The following is a 22,080-nucleotide window of genomic DNA, read 5'->3' on the forward strand; positions in this document are numbered from 1 at the left end:
AACTCCACCTTGAGAAAAACAAGCTCATATTGTATAGAAAAAAAAATGTTGAAAGCCTTGGGGGGAAATCCAGAGACATTTCTACTTTGGGGGATCCATGGTCATAGTCATTAAGTAGCTAAGCTGGTAGACTCTTAATTGATTCTTCTTTTCGGTCTCTTTGTGGGAAACAGGTTACCCTGAGGATGTACAGGGAGGAAACACACACCAAGCTGTCTCTCTGGAACTTTTCCAGTGCTTCATTGGGATGGAACTGGATCCTGCCATATTTATAAGGCTCCAGCTTTGGTGGAAGTCACAGAGGACCTGTGTAATAAATTCTCACCACTGCCTGGAAAAACAAGGAAAAAAAACAATAACAACCCGGCAAACCTCCATGTCTAATGGGGACTTGTGAAGCAGATGCTAAGGCCACGGGCTGGCTGTCAGGTTGACAAACGAGGCTTCTCGTTTGAAAGGCACTTAGGAAGATGAATTCAGAAGTTGGAGAAGAGCCACCATCAGCCAGAGGTGGGCACCTCCCACCCAGGGGTGGGGCCTTTCTATCTGGAAGGGGAGGAGGATAATATTTTCTTGTGGACCTCGAGGGGTTTCCTTCCGTATGTTGGGAACATAGCTAAATACCAAAACAAAGAGGGAGGGAGGGTGAAGGGTGAAAGCCTTCCGACAGCAAAGCATGATTGTCAGTCACAGCAGAATTAGTGAAGGCCTGATGTTGTTGACAAGGTGTCTGCCTGTGACGCCCATGCTGGAGATGGTTTGATAGCTTGGTACTTTCACATGGCTTTACTCAGCTACCAGGGTTCTACATCCACTTCCACGGCCTGTCTCCGGTGGTGGTGGGGGCTCTGGGTTATGGCATGGGCTCCTAGTGAGCCGAGCTACCCAAGGGAGCATTTTTCAGGCAGGGACATGCCTTGGTCTAATTGGGTTTAAGGCAAATGCAGATTTAGAAAAGCAATCTTTGCTTTGGTATTTAGCCCAAGAGCATGTTCTTTTGGGATCATAATATAAATAAATAAATAAATAAATTCGAAAGCATGTGTGTAATTATGTGTGGGAGGATTTTTACTGTAGAAGATGGGTCCCCTTCCCCCCTCATTCAGCACTGGCTCCTTCCAGGCACAAGAGCCTCTTAGGGCCCCTACTCTGGAGTCAACTGTCCTAGTGTGAATCACATGGCCCTCCCAGAAGAGGCTTTCTGTTCCACACTGTCTTGTCATCTCCGGCCCACTCGAAGGTTTCCTTGTACTCTGTGTTAATGAACTCTTGGCTTGAGAAGGATGCAGCCGCCATATTTCACCCACAAGCCACAGATTCTGCAATTATCTTGACGATCATTAGACATTAACCACCAAGAAAGAGGATCAATTCCGATTGTCACACGGGGATCCAATTAACCCCCCCCATCTCAGAAATGACAAAATGAGAAAGAAAAATGACTCGTGCCATTCATGAGATGCCATGTTTGAGCACTGCGGTCCCTTTGGTAGAAAGACAATGTACAGTTGAGGGTCAAACACCAAGTGAAACTGACGTGACAAGGTTTGCCCCCTTTGTTAAAACAAACACCCACCTGGAGCTTCCAGGGGGGCCGAATCTGGGCCTGCTCTCCTTGACCAGTTACTCCTCCCCCTCCCCCAGCTTCCCCCCCCCCATAGCCACTCAACAAATATTTGCTGAACAAATAAATAGACCAAAGCCACGTTACAAAAGACGTGACAAGCTGGAAAAGAAAATGAATCATTCATAATTGCCCCACTGTGGGTATTTTGGCTTATTTCCTTCAAGTCTTATTTCCCGTGAATATGCTCTTTTCTATACATGTAAACATAATGTATTATTAGATTTAGCTCCGGGATGTGTTTTTGCATTTTCTCTATTAATATGAATGAAATGATGAAACGAGATGATGCGGAAATGCATTGAGGACTGTAAAATGTTTAACAAATATCTTATTATCAGTCGTAATAATCAGAGAAATACTGAAATGAATGAGGTTGAATTCGCCACCAATACCCTTCAGTGCAAACAGCCACTCTGCCCTGGGACGCTGCTGCGAACAGGTTTCTCCTCTTCATCCTGATCACCACGGGGAGCCCCTCTGTCTCATCTTAGCAAGAGAAACACCGACTTAAGCTTCTGAGGAATCATCGGCTCCAGCTTCCCACCCAGCCTAGAATTTTCTTCCATGTCACGAACGGAGGGTAAGCAGGGAGGAATAACCTTGCCTCTCAGTCTGTTCAACAACAGCAGCCTCCATGAAGGCTCCTTTCTCCAATGTTCGTTAGTGGGGAGAGAAGCTATCGGGCAAGTGCTGAGGAGTGCTGTACACTCTGTGCTAGGAGTAAGGCAGACCCCAGAGGGCTGTTGCCACAGCCGTGGGAGGCACATGCAGCCGACCACAAAGTCAGCTCCTCTTGAGCATCCAAGAGTTCCCTGGCACATCTGTTGGTCTAACTTGTGCTTGGTTCTTTGCAGCCCCAGGGGCTTGCTCCCACTGCACAAAAGACTGCTGAGGGAGCTCTCCTTGGCCACACCCCAGCCTCTTCACCAGTTCTCCATCTGGGCCTCTGCAGGTGTGAACTAACACTGATAGTTTCCAACAGATCGTGGCTATATCCTTAGGGCAACTCTAGCCCCTCACAAAAGAAAGGGTCACCTTGAAAAAGCAAAAGGCTGTCAAAAGAATGAACTCTCCATTTTAGCTATCCCTGAGGATTGATGGGGATTGTTCTCCTAGGCTCTTTAGAGGTAGAGGAGCTCCACTTCCATAAGTACCAGGAGCATACCCTGATGGGTTTCACATGACCACGCCCCCTCAATGGACCACATCCACTCACATGGACCACGCCCCCTCAATGGACCCACCCACTCCCGTGGACCACACCCACTCACATGGACCACGCCCCCTCAATGGACCACATCCACTCACATGGACCATACCCACTCACAGGACCACACCCTCTTTGGGTTTCCATCATTTTCACTTTTCTGACACTGCTCAATTCCTTTTATTACCTTCCTTTGTTGTCCCTCTAAATCCCACTGGAAAACTCCCAGCTGAGGGCTGTTCACCCTGGACTCTTGACTCTACTGTAGTCTACATGTTACTCTGTACTCTACATATTACTGATGGAGATGTGGCCTCTACTCTTTAACTGGGCTTGTTCACTTTTGGTAGTATCCAGGAGCCCACTGAAGCTAAGGGCTGATGCTTCAGGATCTTTCAGGCAGTCTGGCTGTCTGCCTATACTAGGCAACCCAGATGATCACTTTCTTTCTTTCTTTCTTTCTTTTTTCTTTTCTTTTGGTTTTTTGTTTGTTTGTTTGTTTTTCGGTTTTGTTTTGTTTTGTTTTGTTTTCCAGACAGGGTCTCTCTGTGTTAGCTTTGGCTATCCTGGACTCACTTTGTAGACCAGGCTGGCCTCGAACTCACATTCTTGGCTGTCACATCCTTAGCCTGAAACTTGGCCCAGCTGTCCGCCTTGCCCTCAGGAATACTTGCTGTTTGCTGGTGTCTGTAGAGTCCTCTCAGACTCTGTGCCCTTGCCCCAAAGCCATCCATCATCCCACTGCTTGCACTACAGTGGAGGCTGACCTTGTCCTGAACTAGCTGCCCAGACCTACGCACAGGACAGGGTATGAATGAGACCTGCAACATTCACACTTCTTCCTCAGAGACTTAAAATATATAACTAGTTTACCGATGGATCTAAAACCAGTTTTAAATTCAGAATATCACTTTAGAATGTGACTAAAGAGCTGTGGTCAGTACCAGGTGGAAGATGACAGCAGAGGCAGGCTCTAACAGAAGCCGGGCTAAGTGGTGCGGCTACATCGCATGCTCTGTAACCATAGCCCAGCCTGCCACCACACACTCCTGCCTCATCCAGCAAACTGTCTTGGGTGACCCAGCCGGGACACTTTTTTATTCCAGGCGAGCGTCTGTGAAGCCGGAGAGAAGCAGTGTTTGTCTCACTACCGTTCTGCCTGGAGACTGCCTCTCCACCGGTTTTGAGAAGGTCTCCCTTCTGAGCTGTAAAACCTACTTTACACATGACTGGTGCCTGCTGCTCCCTGCTTTTCTGCAGATCCTGCTGGCTGGGTGGGGCTCTGCCCAAGACTACATCAAAGGGTGGGTGGGAAGCTCACAGGAAGAGCCTTCGCTCTTTCTGAGGGGGGAGGGTTTGTGGCTGCGCCCCCCCCCCGTCCTTTTTCTTTTTGTTGGCCACTTTGGATTTCATTAACACAGATGACAAGACGATGAAACGTGCCTCAGCAGTTTGGTTTTTCTTTTAAACATTCACAGGCAAAAATTAAATAATAAAAAGGAGTAGTGGAATGTTCCTGGGAAAGAAAAAGGAAACCCAACCTTTAGTGAGACAAAAGAGTATGTCATGATTTGTACAGGTGATTTAGGAGTCGCCAGAAAGTTCTGGAGAATTGGTGAAGGCGTTTACTTAGCATCTTCCCTGATTTCTGAGGAAAGCCATTTGTGACACCCAACGCTGTTCCAGCGAGAAGCAGGCATCTCATTTGTCCTCCGAGTGCCTCTGAGGTAGCTGAGCTAACCTGAAGCCCTCTGAGCCGGGGACTATGGGGGAACTTACCCTCTGCTCTTGCGTGGCCACGAAGGTCTGGAACCCAGGCGCCACCCCAAAGCCCAGCTCTTGGATGAAAGGCGGCTCAGACTGACTGTGAATCTGAACCTTCACGCCTGCTTCAAACGTCGTTTCCTCTGAAAGAACAAATATGGAGAGAGCCGTGGGTCAGCGAAGGCTGGGGCTCATAGGGTTCTGGGGATAGGAAACTCTAGGGGACACTACAGGGATCCTGTGGTAGGAATAATGGCTCCCCATCTGCCACACTGAACCCCCAGCCTGTGACTGTCCACAGAGATGGGACCAAGTGAAGGGACCCCAGGATGGAGAATGACCTTCACCGTGCGGGTACGTTCAGGGCAGTTGTAGGGGTCCTTGTGAGAGGGGGCAGGGACCAGAGTCAGAGAAAGAAGGTAAAGAGACTATGCTGCCGGCTTTAAAGAGGGGGCGGAAGTCACCAGCTAAAAGATGGATGAAGCTTCTAGAAGCTGGAAAGAGCCGGGGCATGGATTTCCTGCAGAGCCATCAAAAGCAACACGGCATAGCCTTGCTGTCAGCCTTGATTTTATAAACCTAGGGAAGCCCAGTTTAGAATTGTAACTTTAGGAAGTGTGCGTGTTTGTGTGTGTGCGCATGGTTGTGTGTGTGTGGATGAGTGTGTGTGGATGTGTATGTGTGGATGTGTGTGTGTATATGTGTGTGTGTGTCTGTATGGTTGTGTGCGCATGTGTATGTATGATTGTGTGTGTCTGTGTGTGGTTGTGTGTGTGGTGTGTGTGTGTGGTTGTGTGGTGTGTGTGTGTGTGTGTGTGTGTGTGTGTGTGTGTGTGTAGCTCACCTGTGTGGGAGCCTGTGCAAGTCAGAGGTTGAAGTCAAGATGCCTTTCCTCAATTGCTTTCCATATCATGATTGTCATCATTAATTGTTATTTTGAGACAGCATCTCTCACTGAACTTGCTGCTCAATATTTCTGCTATGCTAACTAGCCCCGGTCTCTAACCTACAGTGCTGGGGTTACAGGTGCACACCGATGTACCCAGACCTTTCACATGGGTTCTGGGTAACAGAAGGGACATCTTCATTCTGACATAAGTACTTCACCTACTGAGTCATCTCCTGACAGCAGCGTAAGACATTTTTTTATTCATTCATTCTATCTATCTATCTATCTATCTATCTATCTATCTATCTATCTATCTACCTACCTATCTATTGTCTGTCTGTCTGTCCGTCTGCCTTTTGAGGCAGGGTAGCACTATGTAGCTCTGGCTGTCTTGGAACTCACTCTATAGACCAGGCTGCTCTCAAACTCACAGAGATCCACCTGCCTCTGCCTCATAAGTGCTGGGATTAAAGGTGCCACTAGACATGCCTAGAATAATTTTTAAAGATTTATTTTTAAGGTGTGTGTGTGTGTGTGTGTGTGTGTGTGTGTGTGTGTGTGTGTGTCTGTGTGTGCGTGTGTGCACTCGCACGTATGATTGCTGAAGCCAGAGGAGGCAGGAGACTGTAACCTACAGGCACGCTGTGGGTGCTCTTTCTCTGGAAAAGCAGTGTGTGCCTTTAACCAGTGAGCCATCTTCTCCAGCCTGTGACCTTAGAATTCTAAAAAATCATGTTGTTTTTTTACTTACAGCAGGAATGTGAATCTAATTCAAGTCAATTAGGTTTCCTCCCTGTCTCAGTCACCGTATTTATAAAATGTGATTATGCGACGAGAAACATCGCTTCCCAAGCTCCCATCCAGCCTCCTGGACAGATTCTCTGAAGCTCTTATATTTTATTTACTAAATTCTACACTGGCCCATGAGCTGAAGATGAGAATGTCAGGAAGAGAAAAACCAGTGTGTAGCACTAGAAACGAAAACACAGGGCTTGCTTGAATGCCTACCTCCTCGGAGCTGCAAGAGATAGGCAGCCAGGGCAGAGGCCACCTTGACAGCCTGGGGGTGGGTGGGTGGAGAAACGGCTTTTGGCAGTAAGAAGTGACTGGAGGGGCACAACTTGGCTTCTCAGTAAGTTTGTGCTCATTGGTGGTGGAGCGGGGCATGCACCGAGGAGATTGCACCAGCGCGCAGATGATGTTCTGACGCGCAAACATGGATAGCTTTCCCCGTTGCTTATGAGGAGCCTGGCTCCATAGCTGTACTCTTCTTCCCTCCACTTCCAGTCTTGCTCCGGGCACAGCTCTGTTCCACAGCACATGTGCTCAGGCCTCCCCAGGCTGCCGGGATTGGCTGTTGCTGTGTTGTACACAGACACATGGTTCTCCTGCCTCGAGTGCTCTTCTGCTCTGTCCACCTGATCCTTCCAGAAATTTGCCTTGAAGAACCCAGTCTCTCAACTCCATCCAGAACTTCTCTTGATGGGTTGGAGCTTCCGTATCTGCCTGCTAGACCTTCTGCCACGTTCTGTGACTGTCCCAGGCTGCAGCATCTTGAAGCCCAGAGCTGAGTTTTGTTTGTTTGTTTGTTTGTTTGCTTATTGTTTTTGTTTTTGTTTTCCAAGACAGGGTTTCTCTGTGTAACAGTCCTGGCTATCCTGAACTCACTGGCTGGCTTCGAACTCACAGCAGTCTGCCTACCTCTGCCTCCCAAGTGCTGGGATTAAAGGCATGCGCCACCACACCTGGCTCTGTAGCTGAGCTTTTGTCAGTGGGTCTCCACCATGGTCTTCACCAGGGTGCCCAGGGACACCTACTGAATGAGTGCGTGGGTGCTCTGGACTTAAAGCTTATCCATTTGCTAATAGGCAAGGCCAGTTGGGATTCCAAATTAAATGCTTCAAAAGAAAACAACGGGGAAGGGGTGGTACATGTAGAAAGGAGGGATGCTGGGATGGAGGTGAGTCTTAGGGAAGGAGGAAGGGTACATAAGTGCTGGGTCCATGGCTGGGGAGGACATCAAAGCTGCTGGAGAAGAAACCATCTTGGGGGGGCAGACACAGGAAGATTAGGACCACAGAAAGTGTGGCAGCTACTGACCGAGGCAGGCTTGATTGCTCTGTGGTTTGGAGCTGGATAAGACTCCAAGGTCAACGGTGTATGGATTTGGGGTCCAGCAGGCAGAAAGAACTGGAGAAATTATTTAGACAAGGCATCCAGTGGCTGATATGGGGCTTTGTGAAGAGAGGACCTTTGCCAGGATATGGCTTGAGACAGGGCTTCATATACTGGGAAAGAGTCATGGGAAGCTGTGTATACATCCTTCCTCTTTCCAGTCGGGGCAACTGTTCTGTGGCTTCTTCACCTAGAGTGCCCTATCTGTGGTGGTTTGAATGGAAATGGCCTCCATGGGCTCTTATGTTTCACTGGTCTCCAGTCAGTTGAACTGTTTGGGAAGGATTGTGAGGTGTGGCCATGTGAGAAGGAGTGGATCACCCACTCGGCATAGGCTGTGAGGTTTCAAACGCCTGCACCACTCCCAGTTAATACTCTTTCCTCCATCCCCTCTCTCTTTCTCCTCCCACCTTGCCTCCGCATCCTGCCTGTGGATCAAGACGTAAGCTCCCAGCTACTGCCCCAGCACCATGCCTGTCTGCCTGCTGCCATGTTCCCTGCCCTGATGCTCACAGACTCACCCTCTGAAACTGTAAGCCCCAATAAACTTTTCTATAAGCTGAGTGTGGTGTCCCTTTGCGGCAATATAAAGTAATGACTACCCTATCCAATCAGGTTCCTGGTCACCTGTGGTTTTATAGCACCATCTCCTAAAGCTGATGATGTTGCTCACTGGTGGCGAGACACAATTCCTCAGGAGAAGAAATCCGTTCTTATTCCTCTCTGCCCCCGGCTCACCCACGGCTGCCAGATTCTCAATGGAGGTTTTTAGGTCAGGAAGGAAACCGTGAGGGAGAGTAGGCTGCCCAGTGGTCACTTAAGGAAGCGGTGCTCTCTAAATCCTGCTCAAGAGAGGGGATGAGGAGCCCAAGCAAGGGGCTGAGGCAGGAGAAGCAGTTGACCACTGCTGAATGAAGCAGGCTGAAGTTACAAGGATGCTTGGGCCGTGAGGAAGCCAGTGCTAGCGGGGGGCCCTGGGAAGGAACTGGCAAGCTGCCCGAACTTGTTTCTAGCTAGCTGAAGTTGCAAGCCTGCCTGCTATTATACAACTGGGCTTAGAAAACCTTCTAGCCAGTAACGATGGGCTCAGCACACACATGGCTTGTGGCCTTCAGGATGAATTGAGAAATGAAGCTTTTCTGTTGGAAAACGCCATGAGTAATAGGCAAAACAATCGGCCCTGGGGAGCCTGACAAGGAAGAACTTCCTGGGACTAATCAGTCTGGGTCAGGGGTTTGCGAGACATCCTGGTTGAGTCTAGAAGCAACAGTAGTTGTAGCAGAGAGTAACGCTAAAACAGCCTCATTTTATTTTACGTTATCAGCAATTGGACGAATAAGAGGAGAAGATGGATGTTTCTGTGTTCTTTCCACCCCATCCCTCCCCCCGCCCCCGCCCTGTGTGTGCATTGCATTCATGCTGTATGTACATGTTTGTATGCGTGTGTGCAGGTATGCATGATGCACGGACACTTGCATATGGTCTTTAGGCGTCTTCATTAATTGCTTTCCAGCTTATTTTTTAATATTTCTTTTTAAGTCCCAGTCTCTCCCCACCCCCTATGTGTGTATGTGTGTGTGTGTGTGTGTGTGTGTGTGTGTGTGTGTGTGTGTGTCTGTGTGTGTGTGTGTCTGTGTGTGTGTGTGTGTGTGTGTGTGTGTGTGTGTGTGTCTGTGTGTGTATAGCTCTCTAGGTTGCTTGTGACTGGCCACCCCCTCCAGCCCCTGCTCCTCTGTTCACCCTGGTCTTCATTATCTCCTGAACCTGGTACTTTACTGAGAGTTGCCCAAGGTCACAGAGGGAGGCAAGGGCACAGCCAGGGCTTAGAGCAGTCTCTTGCTTCTTAACCTGGCATTCTTTTCTTCCTCGCTGTGAGTGTGGTTCATTCCGTGTGAGCAGGGCCTGTGTAGCTCTGGGGGTCTGAGTAGGAGTGGGGAACAGACGTGTGTTCTTCCTTTGTCAGATCCCCAACTTCCCCAGCACAGGGCGGCTGACACAGAGCTGAACTCCATTAATGCTGAATGAACAAAGGAGTGGAGGCCTAACCTCCACAGCTGCCTGCTGTTCCCTGCCCTGTGACCTGACACAGCCACCCAGGTTCTGGAGGAATGGGGTGGGGGTGGGGTGGGGGAACCCCAGCGCCCTAGGAGCTACAGGTTCCACCTGCTGAGATGGCAGGTGGGGCAGCCTACCTAACAGCCAAGATAGGGACAGTATCTGGGACCATGTACATAGAACAAAATGCCAATGCGGGCCCTTTGTTGGAAAAAAAAAAACACCGTAAAAATGACAGAATGCCAAAATTTACTCATAAAAATAAACTCCAAAATAACGACTCCAAGAATCCCCAGGTGGTCGTGCCAGCATCACACCAAGCTGGTGGTGGCCCTTCTGAGCAGGGACCCAGGAGGACTGCCCTGATAGCCCTGCTGGTGCTCACATCACCAAATACTACACCACCACCTCCTTCCAAGGCGCAGGCCCCTAGTGTTGTGAAGGATTTGTTTACACGTCCTTGAACGCCAGGATTCAAAGCCCCAGAGTTATGAAGTGTGAGAGAACAGAGACAAAAGGAAAGCTCCCCCATACCCAGCGCGAGGAGCCCATGCTAATTGGGATGGTGCCGAACCCTAGATAGCTTAACATGACTAGTTGTGCTGAATTGCTCGAAGCATGGTCCCGCTGAGTTCCGCCTGCCAAAGCCAGGCTCCGCCAGACTGCTCTGGGAGCATGGCCTGGCATGCACAAGGTGAGATTTACCTGGGGGAGGTGTTTTCTGGGCACGCAAGAATGGATTTGGGAGCTCTGCGGGAGGAGGCAGGGGCGATGGGCAGAATGCATAATGGGGCAGGGAAAGCACAGGGCAATAAAAGAAGCTTAAATCTTTAATCTTTGCAAATTACAGGAAACACGAGGCGGAAATAAGCACTGGAGAGAAGGAGGAAGAAAAGCCGGCTCTGAAAAGCGGAGGGAATTTTCTAGGCTCAGGCAAGGGATGTGTCATTACATATCGATCTTGTTTTAGACAAAGCTGACTTTATAACAGTGACGATGTCGGGTGGGGGTGGGGGTAGGGTGTGGAGGGGGGAGCACGGGGCAGCCTCAGGCAGGAGGCTGGCACTCTAGAGATGTCTCCTAGGGTAGGAGGGCCCGTGCAGGATTGCTGCTGCTCACCCATGCCTTGGTGCCTCCCAACTACTCTCTGACCTGGCAGTTCTTGAGGCCTATGACTGGGGACTTACTGGTGGGTTCTCTCTTGCCCCCTGGTATTTGGTTGTGGAGGCAGTAAAGAAAATTGCTAGGAGACAGGAGTCTCAGGCCGAGGTGTTCAGCCCCCTGTGCTGGCGAGTTTTTATGGCCAGCTGGGAAGAAAGAAACTTAATCAAGAAAATGTTTCCACAGAACTGACCTCTAGGCGAGTGGAGCATTTTATTGATTGATGACTGATGTGGAAGGGGCCAGCTTCCCATGGGCAGTGCCACCGCTGGGCTGGTAGGCCTGAGTGCCAAAAGAAAGTAGCCCGAGAAAGCCAAGAGGAGAGCAAGCCAGTAAGCAACACACCTCAATGGCCTCTGCATCAGCTCCTGCCCCTGTGTTCCTGCCCGGACTTCCCTGAGCGATGGACCAGCAGAAAGAAACCCTGTCCTCTCCAAGTTGCTTTTCTTCACGGTGTTTATCACAGTAACAGAAACCTTAACACAGCTTCTATTTGTCTGGTCACCGTGGTCAGCTTTGTGTCACTCTAGAAGGCCACGGCTCAGCCTGGGGAGCGGGGGCTGGAAGTTTGGGAGAGCTCTCACTCTGTCTTAGGTTGCGTCTCTGTGATAATATACACTGACTGGAACCAAGTTGGGGGACGAAAGGGTCATCTGGTTGACAGTTACAGTCCATCACCGGGGGGCGGGGGGGTGGGGGCGGGGAGCCAAGGGAGGAACACAAGGCGGGAGCCTGAAGCACACCCCACAGTGGGCTGCACCCTCTCATGTCAATCATTAATCAAAGAAATGCCCCACAGACACTGCTGCAGACAAACCCAATGTAAACCATTCCTCAGAGGAGGTTTCCTCTTCCCGCTTCAGTTCCTGTCAAATTGTCACCTGTTGTCACTCACTTCTGTTAGCAGCTCCTAACCCTTCTTCCCGAGTGGGTAAGGCCTCTCGGTGGTCTCAGTCCCAGACACTGCATGGTCTGGAGCGGCTTTCCTAAACACTGTAAATAGTCCTGGATGAACCTCTCCTCCTATTTGAGGGGACCTCTGAGCTCTGCTTGGGTTCTGCTTGTCAGAGCCCCCATGGAATCTCACTTAATCTGAGGGACAGCATAGTTCCTATTGGGCCACTATTCCTGGAAGAACTGCCATTTTGTTTGGGCATCCTTAAAGCTAGAGGCCTCACCCTCTGCAGTTTCCATAGCTTGTTCTTGACTTGCATTAACTCTGTCTGTAGATTCCGTTACCAAGCCCAGATCAAGCCCTCACCTTCCTCTACACACCCCCTTTGGGGGTCACCCCTGAGATGGTGCACTCCTTTCCCAAATGAGTGGGAGTCAGGTGTTTTGAGCAGGCAGACATGGCTCTTCTACCTGGAGGGCGAGAGCCACAGAGCACCTGAGATGGTGGGTGAAATGCTCGGAGGTCCCAGGCTAGGGCAGGGTGACGTCAAATCCACCTCTCAGATCTCTCACAGGTGATTTACTTTCCTGGAGTCCCATTTTCACCCCCAACCCCCCCATCTGTAAATGACTGTGGGATCATGAGTTTTCTTCAGTGGGGGCGGGGCAGTGTCGTGCGGCTTGAAAGACAGAGGCAATGCTAAGGAAAGGGCTCAGTCATACGCTGTCCCACTAACATCACACCGTCACCATAGAGTCAGTGTTTCTAGCTTGTGTCCTATCATTTGGCTGTCTTCCATTCCTCTTTGTTTGGGCTAGCCCTTCCTCAGTTCCTCTTGGCTAGCCTCTGTCCATCTTTGTCACTTCTCCCTCCAAGTTGTCCTTGCACCACTCAGTGCCCAATATCTAGGACTTATCATCTTCTTGTCATGTTAGTTGACCTTGAAGATCAAGTGACTCTTTGTGGATGCCAACACTTTTTGTTGGTCAAAGAGCAGGGGGTCTAGCAGCAAAGCTGATGGGGTCTATGTCCTTTAGGAGCTATGCTAGGCGTGTGTGGGGCATAGTAGCAAACAGGGACACACATTGTAGGGGCAAAGTTCATGCCATGTCCTATATGTAATTTATATTCTACAATTAATGATGGGCTATAGGAGAACTCTAGGTGCCCTTCTCCCTGCGTTCTGGGAATGGCACCTGCCAACACTCTCCAGAAACTGCACCGGAACAATTAGATACAATTAACGCCCAATGAGCCTCTGAGATAAAACAACTTCCTTGGAGATTCAGCCTCCTGGACCCAACCTGCCGGAAGGTCTGCGTTCCTAAGACTCACAACTTTCCCTGGGGATCCAGTCTCCACCCAACCTGCCTGAAGGTCGACATTCCTGAGACTCATAACCCCCCACTTATGATTTTGTCCTTACTTCCCTGTGACCCCCACTCCTAATTATAGTTTTTCCTTATAAACCCATTACCCTTGAAGTTCCAGTATCACTCTCCTATCCTGCTCCATCAGGAAGGATTGTGATCTGAAGCTCTGAGCCCGTAATACAGGACCCCGTGTTTGTTGCATCAGTATCGAGTCTTGGTAGTCTTTTTTGGGGGTCTTGCCATCTGGGTAATCTTGGCATAACAATATGATGGTCATGCCTGTGTTACTTGTATGTACTAGGAGAAGAAGAGGAGAGGACAAGGTATGTCTTTCTTGGAAGGGAGTACTGGGAAGCCTCAGGCCACAGCATTTGTACTATAAGTCCAAATAAAAGGAGTGGAGAACCTATGGAATGACCCAGGGCAAGCCTTCTCGGTGGAGTGCATAGCAAGTTCAAATGTTGAGAACACAGGGTGCACTTGGCCTAGACCAGCACCAGCAAGGTTGTTGAAATGACCTAGATGTGGCCAGAAGTCAGCTGGCCATTTCATTTATTCCTCAAAGGTACTCTGGGAGATAAGCGCCCCCATTGTACAGATGGGTATGCCGGAGATCAGAGGGGTTGCATGGCCTAGCTACACAAAGACAATCTAAAAATCAAGCCTTGGCCCCTCTACTCCTTGCCTTCCTGTAGCTTTACGTAGACCCTCGGTGCCTGTTGGTATTCCTGGCCATGGTCTGCACTGGGTTGGGGTCCATTGAGACTCTGTAGGGCAGGATCCCTAGCTTCCAAAATTTCAGCCTCCTCTGTGACACAATGTTGGCAGGAGAACCGTAAGCTTTGGCTTTTCACAGACCAACTGGATCTTTCCAGTCATACTGTGGCAGCTGCCCATGTCTCCATCCCACTGGATTTTATTCTTTCTTTTTTTAATGTTATGTTTATTTTTTCTGATGAAGAAACCAAAACCTAGGGAAATTGACTGAGCCAGCCCAGAGCCTAGGATTTGTGGCTGCGTAGGATTTTGGTTTGAGAAGAGCTCTAGAACCTTCCATCTAGTCAACAGACTTTGTATTTTTCAGCTGAGAAGGCTGAGGCTCACAGAGGAGGGAGTGGCCAATGGCACCCTAGCAGGTGACAGCCAGGCAGCATCAGCATCCAAATGTCTTGGCTTCTCACCTCCCACTGTCCTTTATCAATTGACCACATGACTCATTGGCTCCAACAAGATGCCCATAGTCCAAGCTGGACAGGGATGAAGAGGAGAATATTTTACAGTGGGCTTGGAAGCTCCTGGTCTTTCATCTTTTAAGTTTAGGCAAACTCAGTGAGAGTTTGACAATGACCATGGTGGGGACAAGAGTCCCAGCCCTGGTACTCGAGAGACCAGGTAGAAAGGAACTGTTCAATGTTCTTTGAATTAAGCCAGAAACATTGTTTCAGTCTCTGTGCCTGTACAGGCACCTGAGAGATCAGAGGGCTCCAAGGTCTTTCAAGGGAGACAGGCAGGCTCATCAACAGAAACGTGGGCATTGAAATCAGTGATCTGAGTCTGATTTCTAGCTACAAGACACAAGAACTATACAGTCTCAGGTAGGTTACATTGCCTCTCTGAGCCTTATACCTTTTTTTCTTTTGTTAAAACAAAGATGGGGCTGATTTTCTGGGTTAGCTTTAGATCTAACTTTCTGTGAGCTGGGGACTGTGGTGGTCCATAAGCTCATATATTTATTTGAATGCTTCGTTACCAGAGAGTGGAACTGTTTGCAAGAATTAGAAGGATTAGGAGGTGTGGCTCTGTTGGAGTAGGCGTGGCCTGGTTGAAGTAGGTGTGGCCTAGTGGAGGAAGTGTAACTGTGGGTGGGCTTTGAGGTCTCAAAGGTTTAAGTACCAGGTCCAGGCTCTCCCTGCCTGCTGCCTGTAGATCAGGATATAAAGTTCACAGCTACTGTTCCAGGGCTGTGTGTGCCACCATGTTCTCTGCCATGCTGACAATGGACCAAAGCTCTAAAAGTATAAGCAAGCTTCCAGTTAAAGGGTTTCTTTTTTTAAGACTTGCCTTGGTCATGTGCCTCTTCACAGCAACCTAACAGTGACTAAGACAGGGGTGACATGTAAATCTCTTAACCTCACTGCATCTCACTTGAAAAAAAAATAGACTTAAAACATAGACCCAGCTGTTCAGAGCTTATTTCGAGTCAGATGAGGCTGATTTTTTTTTCCAAATCAGGAAACCATGAGCTGCTGTCTATCAAAAACTGGAGAGTGCATGTCTTGTTCTTTCTTTTTATTTATTTATTTATTTATTTATTTATTTATTTATTGGTTTTTTTTTTTGAGACAGGGTTACTCTGTGTAGTCTTGGCTGTCCTGGACTCCCTTTGTAAACCGGGCTGGCCTCGAACTCACAGCGATGCGCCTGCCTCTGCCTCCCGAGTGCTGGGATTAAAGGCATGCACCACCACGCCCGGCGTTGTTCTTTCCCTTTATCCCTCCCTGGTAGACAGACTCAGGAAGGTCATAGCCCTGAGTAAGAAAGTCCCAGACCAGAATGAGACGGGCAAGAACAAGGTCTATTGCTCCCAGGTGACAGTTCTGGGGCTACCTGAGCTTCTGGTGTAAAGGAAAGTCAACACTGGGTCCCCTTGCTGGATGTCTGTCCTGGGCCAGGGTGACACACTCAGCACAGTGTTCTCATGAATGACTGGTGATCTGGAAGGTGCTATTGAGTGGCTCCAAGAGTGTGCTGAAAGCTGAAAGCTCCAGCCCCTACTGAGGAGTCTTGGAAAACACTAGTATTTTAAAGACCATAGGACATCCTGTAGGAAAAATGTGATGCTTTGTTGAACTGTTACCCAAAGCTATCTTCTTCTTTTTTCTTTTTTTGGCCTTTCTAGACAGGGTCTCTCTGTGTTAGCCTTGGATGCCCTGGATTTGCTTTGTAGACCAGGCTGGCCTCAAACTCACAGTGATCCACCTGCCTCTGCCTTTGCCTCCTGAGTGCTGGGATTAAAGGCATGCACCAACATGCCCAGCCAAAGCTATCTTTTTAAATATATTTTCTTCTCTTTCTTCCTTTTTCTTTTTTGTCTTCCTGTATTGGTTCTGTCTCTGTCTCTCTCGTGTGTGTGTGTGTGTGTGTGTGTGTGTGTGTGTGTGTGTATGTGTGTGTGTGTGTACACATATGTGTGTGCAGGTGCCCATGGGGACTATAGAGAGTGCTGGTGTTACAGGTAGTTGTGAGCCGCCCAATGTAGGTGTGAGGAACCAGACTCAGGTCCTCTGCAAGAGCTCCTAACAGACATAGCCATCTCTCTAGCCTGAGACATTTTTTTTAAAAGTAGAAAAGGCCAAGGTAGATCCAGTCAGATGTGGATTCTAATCCTGGTTCCAAAACTTCATAGCCAGGACCATGGGAAAGGTGTGCTTCCTGACCGCTGTTAAACGCTCTAACCTGTGAAAGGGTTAGAACTTCCTTGGTGTGTGTGTGTGTGTGTGTGTGTGTGTGTGTGTGTGTGTGTCACAGAATCAAATAGCACCTTCTATGAAGCAGGGCCAGTCATCCATGCTGGGGAAGGAGAGAGAAATGTTAGATTTTGGTCAGGCAACCAAGAGGTGTGGCAACACTTCCATTTCTGCTAGACAGACTCTTTGCAAAGCAGGCATCAGTGAATGTGCCAGGTACGGAGTTCAGTGTAGTTTCATTACCAAAAGATTTACTCCAAGGATTAAACAAAAACAAAAACAAGCCGGGCACTGTGGCGTTTGCCTTTAATCCCAGCACTCGGGAGGCGGAGGCAGGTGGATCGCTGTGAGTTCGAGGCCAGCCTGGAATACAAAGCAATTCTAGGACAGCCAAGGATACACAGAAAAACCCTGTCTCAAAAAACCAAATCAAACCAAACCAAACCAAACCAAAAATCAAAACCAAAAATGTTTTCCCCTAGGGCATTTGGGCTCAGATATTATAAATTATTTGATAAGAAGGCTGATCACTGGGTTGGGCGGTCAGCAGGTGCGAGATGTCTTTGGAAATCCACCGGGAAGGCCCGTGCCTTTGAAACTACAGAGGCAGTCAGTGGATGAAAATGATTCTATTTATAAAAATGTTGACAGCACAAGTCAGGTTTGATGAGGTTGCTGAATGGATCTTGTAGTGTATTGACCGATGAGTGTGACAAATTCAAAATTCTTCCTAAGCATTACAGAATTCATAACAACCTTGTTTGAGTATTTTCTCAATCAGTGAACATAAAAAGCATGGTTGTTTTTGTGTGTGGTGATAATAAGATAATTATTAATTTTTTTAAATAAGGAGGCATATTTTGCTATTAAGAAGGCATCCTCCGGTGTCTGCTTGGTGGGAAACAGTGGTCTAGGCCTGAGCTTCCTACAACTGAGCATCTGTGAGTCCCCTCAGGTACATCGAGCATTCCCGGCATCCCTTGAGATTCTGCCTAACAAGCTCCCAGCTGAGCCCAGGCTTCTGGATGAGGATTGGCTTCCAGACCCACTTTAGTAGTAACTGTCATAATAATTATTTATCATCTGAGTGTGTATGTGTGTGCTGATGTCAGTCCAAGGAGGTCAGAGGAGAGTGTTGTGTCACCTGGGAGTTACAGGCAGTGTGAGCAGCCCCAAACATGGGTGCTGGGAACAGAACTCTTTCCTCTGGAAGAGCTGCAAGTGCTCTTAACCGCTGAGTCATCTTTCCAGCTCCCACATCTACATTTTAGCAAAACACAGCTGGCCAGTTACCAAATGGTTTGGCCTCTCCTTAGAAGCCAGTCTAGCACACGCTGGGCTCATCTTGGCTTTCTTCTCCCTAGCTTGAGATTTCGACGCCCCGTAACCCCACAGCCTCCTCTAACTCCCATGCCTAGCAAATGGGGAAACCAAGGTCACTTCTTTTCTTAGATTCTCTTTTCCTCCCTCCTCCCTCGTTCTTTATTTTTTATTCTAGTGATCACAGCACCCAACGGTACCTATTGATGGCTTTGGACTATAATTGCTATAAGACAAGAAGATTTCCAACTCTGACAGAACCATATATGTATTCCACAGAAAGTCCCTAGGTTGCGTACTCTTGAAAAACCAGCCTGGCGCACGTCTTTAATCCCAGCAATCGGGAGGCAGAGGCAGGTGGATCTCTGCGAGTTCGAGGTCAGCCTGGTCTACAAAGCGAGTTCAGGACAACCAAGGCTACACAGAGAAACCCTGTCTTGAAAAACAAAAACAAAAAAGAAAGAAAGAAAGAAAGAAAACCCAGCCTGGCTTTCACCTGTATTCCTGAGGTGCCTGAGCACACAGCGGGTGCGCAGTGAAGATTTCCTAAACAGGAAACGTAAGCACCTCGAGTGGGTCTGTTTCCTCAGCTCCCTGGGTGTTCTCTTTGGACTGCTGGCTGGTTGGCTGGGACCTCTAACCAGATCACATAGGCTTCTCATCACGCTTAGCGGGTCTCCGGCATGATAAAAATCAGGTTGCTTCATGGATGCCTGCCTCCAACAGAGTAGCTAATTTATAGCATCATTCCTCCCGAGTTTTCGGGCACCCGTGGAGATGCCCACTCAGCACAGAGCCCTTCTCTGAGAGTATGCGGGGGCATCTCAGCTGGTGGCTGCATGTCACTATGCTCTGGACTCTCAGAATTCAGGCCAGAGCTGCTGCCTCTCATTCTTGGGAAGTCCTTAGGACCTGGCACCACGACAAGAGTTTTTACTGGGAGCCAGAGATGCTGGGGAAACCATGGCAACCATCAGTCTCATTCTTGCCGTGTCCCAATTGTGGTGGGGTAGGGTTAGGAACGTGTTCGTTCTCCCTGATAGCTGCGCAGGCCTTCCAGCTATGGTGAAAATTTATGGTTATTTTTAATTTGACTTTTCTATTTATCAAAGCAGTCTATGTACATAATTTTAAAAGCTAAATGGTGCTGCAAGGCACTGAATGAAAAACATCGGTTTCTTGATCCCTCTCTGCGCCCCTACCCCACTAAGTGCCACTCCTCTGAGGCACTGACTTTAACGGCTTGCTTGCTGTTTTTTTTTTGGTGGCACAACTTTGACATGGTTTCTCCCGAGTTCTCACCATGAAAGATGAGTATGTGGGCTTCTCACTTGGAATGCTTATGCATGCTTGTTTTCCAGTCATCCTCAGAATAGAGGTATATACTTGGGTCAATTAATATTTAGTTTTTACATGATTGTGACTATATGAATGTTGTTCATAGTCCAGCTTTGTAGCATAGAAGTGTATGTATTTGCATGTTCTTGTGTGTATGGGTACATGCATGTGGATGGATGACACATGTGTAGAGGTCAGAGGACAGAGTCAGGTGTTGTTTCTTAGGCATCTTCCACCTTCTGTTTGAGATAAAGTCTCTCATTGGCCTGGAACTTCATAAAATGGTCATTGAATGGTCATGACCATTGACCTCCAAGGACCCACCTGTCCCCGTCTCCCAACTTGCTGTTGCTAGGATTATAGCCACACACTACGGTGTCAGCTTTTTATTTGGGTGCAGGGGATTTGAACTCAGGTCCTCATGCTTTCGAAGGAAGTTCTCTGCCCACTGAGCCATCTTCGCAGCCCCGCAGATTGTTGTGATCTCAGTTTTCCTAAGGTTTCTTTCCCCCTGACTTTTGGTTTTGTGTAGCCTGGTGTTCATTTGTCACATTCAGCTCCCTGGACCCCTGGCCTGGGAGCAGAGCTCTGAAATGCCTTTTTTCAGGACAAATGTGGTCTCTCCTGGAGCCCACAGCTGCCCGCTCTGCTTTGGACTCACAGCTCCCTCCTCACGCCTACTCTTTGCCCCGCCCACATCTGGAATCCTCCTTCAGATTCTCTGCTTCCAGAACCTCCCAGCACCCTCTCTCTGGCTTTATTCTCTTGCCTTTCAGTAACTTCTAGAAAAAGCTACCCAGCACACACATTGTTTGGAAACCCAGCTCTGCCCTCACATCTCATTGGCATTCCTGAGCGTAGAATTCTGTCCTGGACGAGAAGGATTGTGGCCTCGCCTCCACAATACCCTGTCCCCGTGTGTAGTCCTGACACCAGATTTTAGCGCCCGGGAAGATGACTATTTCCTTCCTTTCCAGAAACACTCACAATGTCCTGTTGGAAATTTCTTCCAGCCTAGATTTTACAAGATTGCGATTTGGCCTATGTGCTTTGTCCCATCCACAGGAAGGACTTGGTGACCCTTCAGCCTGGGCCGCATCAATTCCATCCCAGTGTCCCCTCCCTGGGCCTTCAGTTCTGTCATTCTAGAACTCTTACTACAGAGATGCTGGATTTTTCTGGATTGATCCTTTAATTTTCATGTTTTATTCCTCTCCCATTTACATCTGTTGGTCTTTTAATTTTCATGTTTGAGGTAGAATCGCTAAATCCCAGCCCCTTACAGATTGCGTTTTAATATATGCAATCATTTTAATTTTCGCGTTTTCTTCTTCTTCTTCCCAAAATGGCCCATTTTACTATCACCCTGTGCATCTGTAGATGTGATATCGCTTCCTCTATCTCCTGAGAATGCTAATTAAATCATTTTGCTTCTTCTGTCTGTTTCATGCACTTATTTTTTTTTCACTTATTAAATACTATATATTACTCAATAGGACCAAGGCACTTTTCTAAACCCATCATTTGTATTAACTCATACCTCAACCTACGCAACAGCACAATAGACTAGATATTATGACTCCTGATCTAGAAGTGATAAAACATGCCCAGAGAATCTCACCTTAGGCCACACAGCTGAGAAGCGGCATAGCTGGGATTTGAACTCCAGCAGTCAGTCTGGCTCTATAGCTTGTGCTGTTAGCAATAATCTCTACCTCACATGTTTCTGTTTGCTTGCTTTTGGGTCCTTATATCGTGGCATCCCTCGTATGCCTGGCTCTGTGGTTGTTCCTTCATGGGCAAGAGGTACTTGAAGCTTGTATACTCTTCTTGTGCATGTTTGAGGATTTGTCAAGAGATGTCAGCTGGGTGGTGGTGGCACACACCTTTAATCCCAACACTCGGGAGGCAGAGGCAAGTGGATCTCTGTGAGTTCGAGGCCAACCTGGTCTACAAAGCGAGATCGGGACAGCCAAGGCTACACAGAGAAATCCTGTCTCGACAAACAAACCAACCAACCAACAAACAAACGAGATGTCACACAAGCCTGGTTTACTTAGGTCATTTAGTCTGAGCTCCCTGAATTGTCCTGACTGTCTGTCTCTTTGGCTTTCAGGGATACCCAGACCTCTGTGTGTGTGGGGCAGGGTACAGCAGATAAGCCTAGCTGAGAGTCTCCCTCTCAGTAGGGTTTGGACTCTTCGTGTCATTCTCCATTTACCACCTCACCCTGTCGTCTGCTGGGCCTGACCACCCCACGTCTAGAGTTCATCTGTTTCAGTGTCATCTTCTGCTGGGGGTAGGAGAGAAAAATCTGTGGGTGTTTGGGGGGCACAGAAGCCTTCCTGGGGTGCCTGAAAAAAATCTTTCCTCAGATCTGAAATGAGTTCCTTTGCTTTACTTCAGCTGTATACCCTCTTCTTTGGCTGCTTTTCAGGGGGGTCTGGCCCCTCATTCTCTCTGGGGTTCTGTGGTGGGATTGATGGGGTCCTTGTTAATTGCCTACTTAAGGTTCAAGTCAGTCGCCAGCGGTCTCTCTGCTTTTCATCTTCTACACTATGACACCTGCCGTTGTCCTTGTCCTTTGGCGTTTACTGAAGAAGAACTCTTCGTTGCCCTGTGGGAAGGCTTTGGGAGGGAGGGTCTCATAAGTGGGAGTGTCTAACCCATTGCGCTTATACAGATGTCTCCATTGGCAGCTGCTCTGAGGTTTAGCCGCACCCCAGGCCTGTTGGGGAGCCCATTTCTCCATCCCACTGGAAGGGGGATGATGTTCAGAGATGCTCTACGAGACAGACACAGCCATGGA

At 48.5% G+C, this 22,080-nt stretch overlaps 1 protein-coding gene across 3 annotated transcripts in view; it reads right to left on the reverse strand.

Moving 5' to 3' along the window:
- The window catches only part of ASIC2 (acid sensing ion channel subunit 2), a 1,061,758-nt gene that overhangs the window by 69,690 nt on the left and 969,988 nt on the right, over positions 1–22,080 (reverse strand). For all 3 annotated transcript variants that reach the window (XM_084750432.1, XM_084750431.1, XM_084750430.1), the window contains exon 3: positions 4,614–4,741. In XM_084750432.1, the coding sequence (XP_084606558.1) occupies positions 4,614–4,741 (128 nt within the window). The remainder of the gene's footprint in view (positions 1–4,613; positions 4,742–22,080) is intronic.

This window comes from Acomys minous (assembly GCF_964271855.1).
Source record: "Acomys minous genome assembly, chromosome: 12".
NCBI classification, from domain to species: domain Eukaryota; kingdom Metazoa; phylum Chordata; class Mammalia; order Rodentia; family Muridae; genus Acomys; species Acomys minous.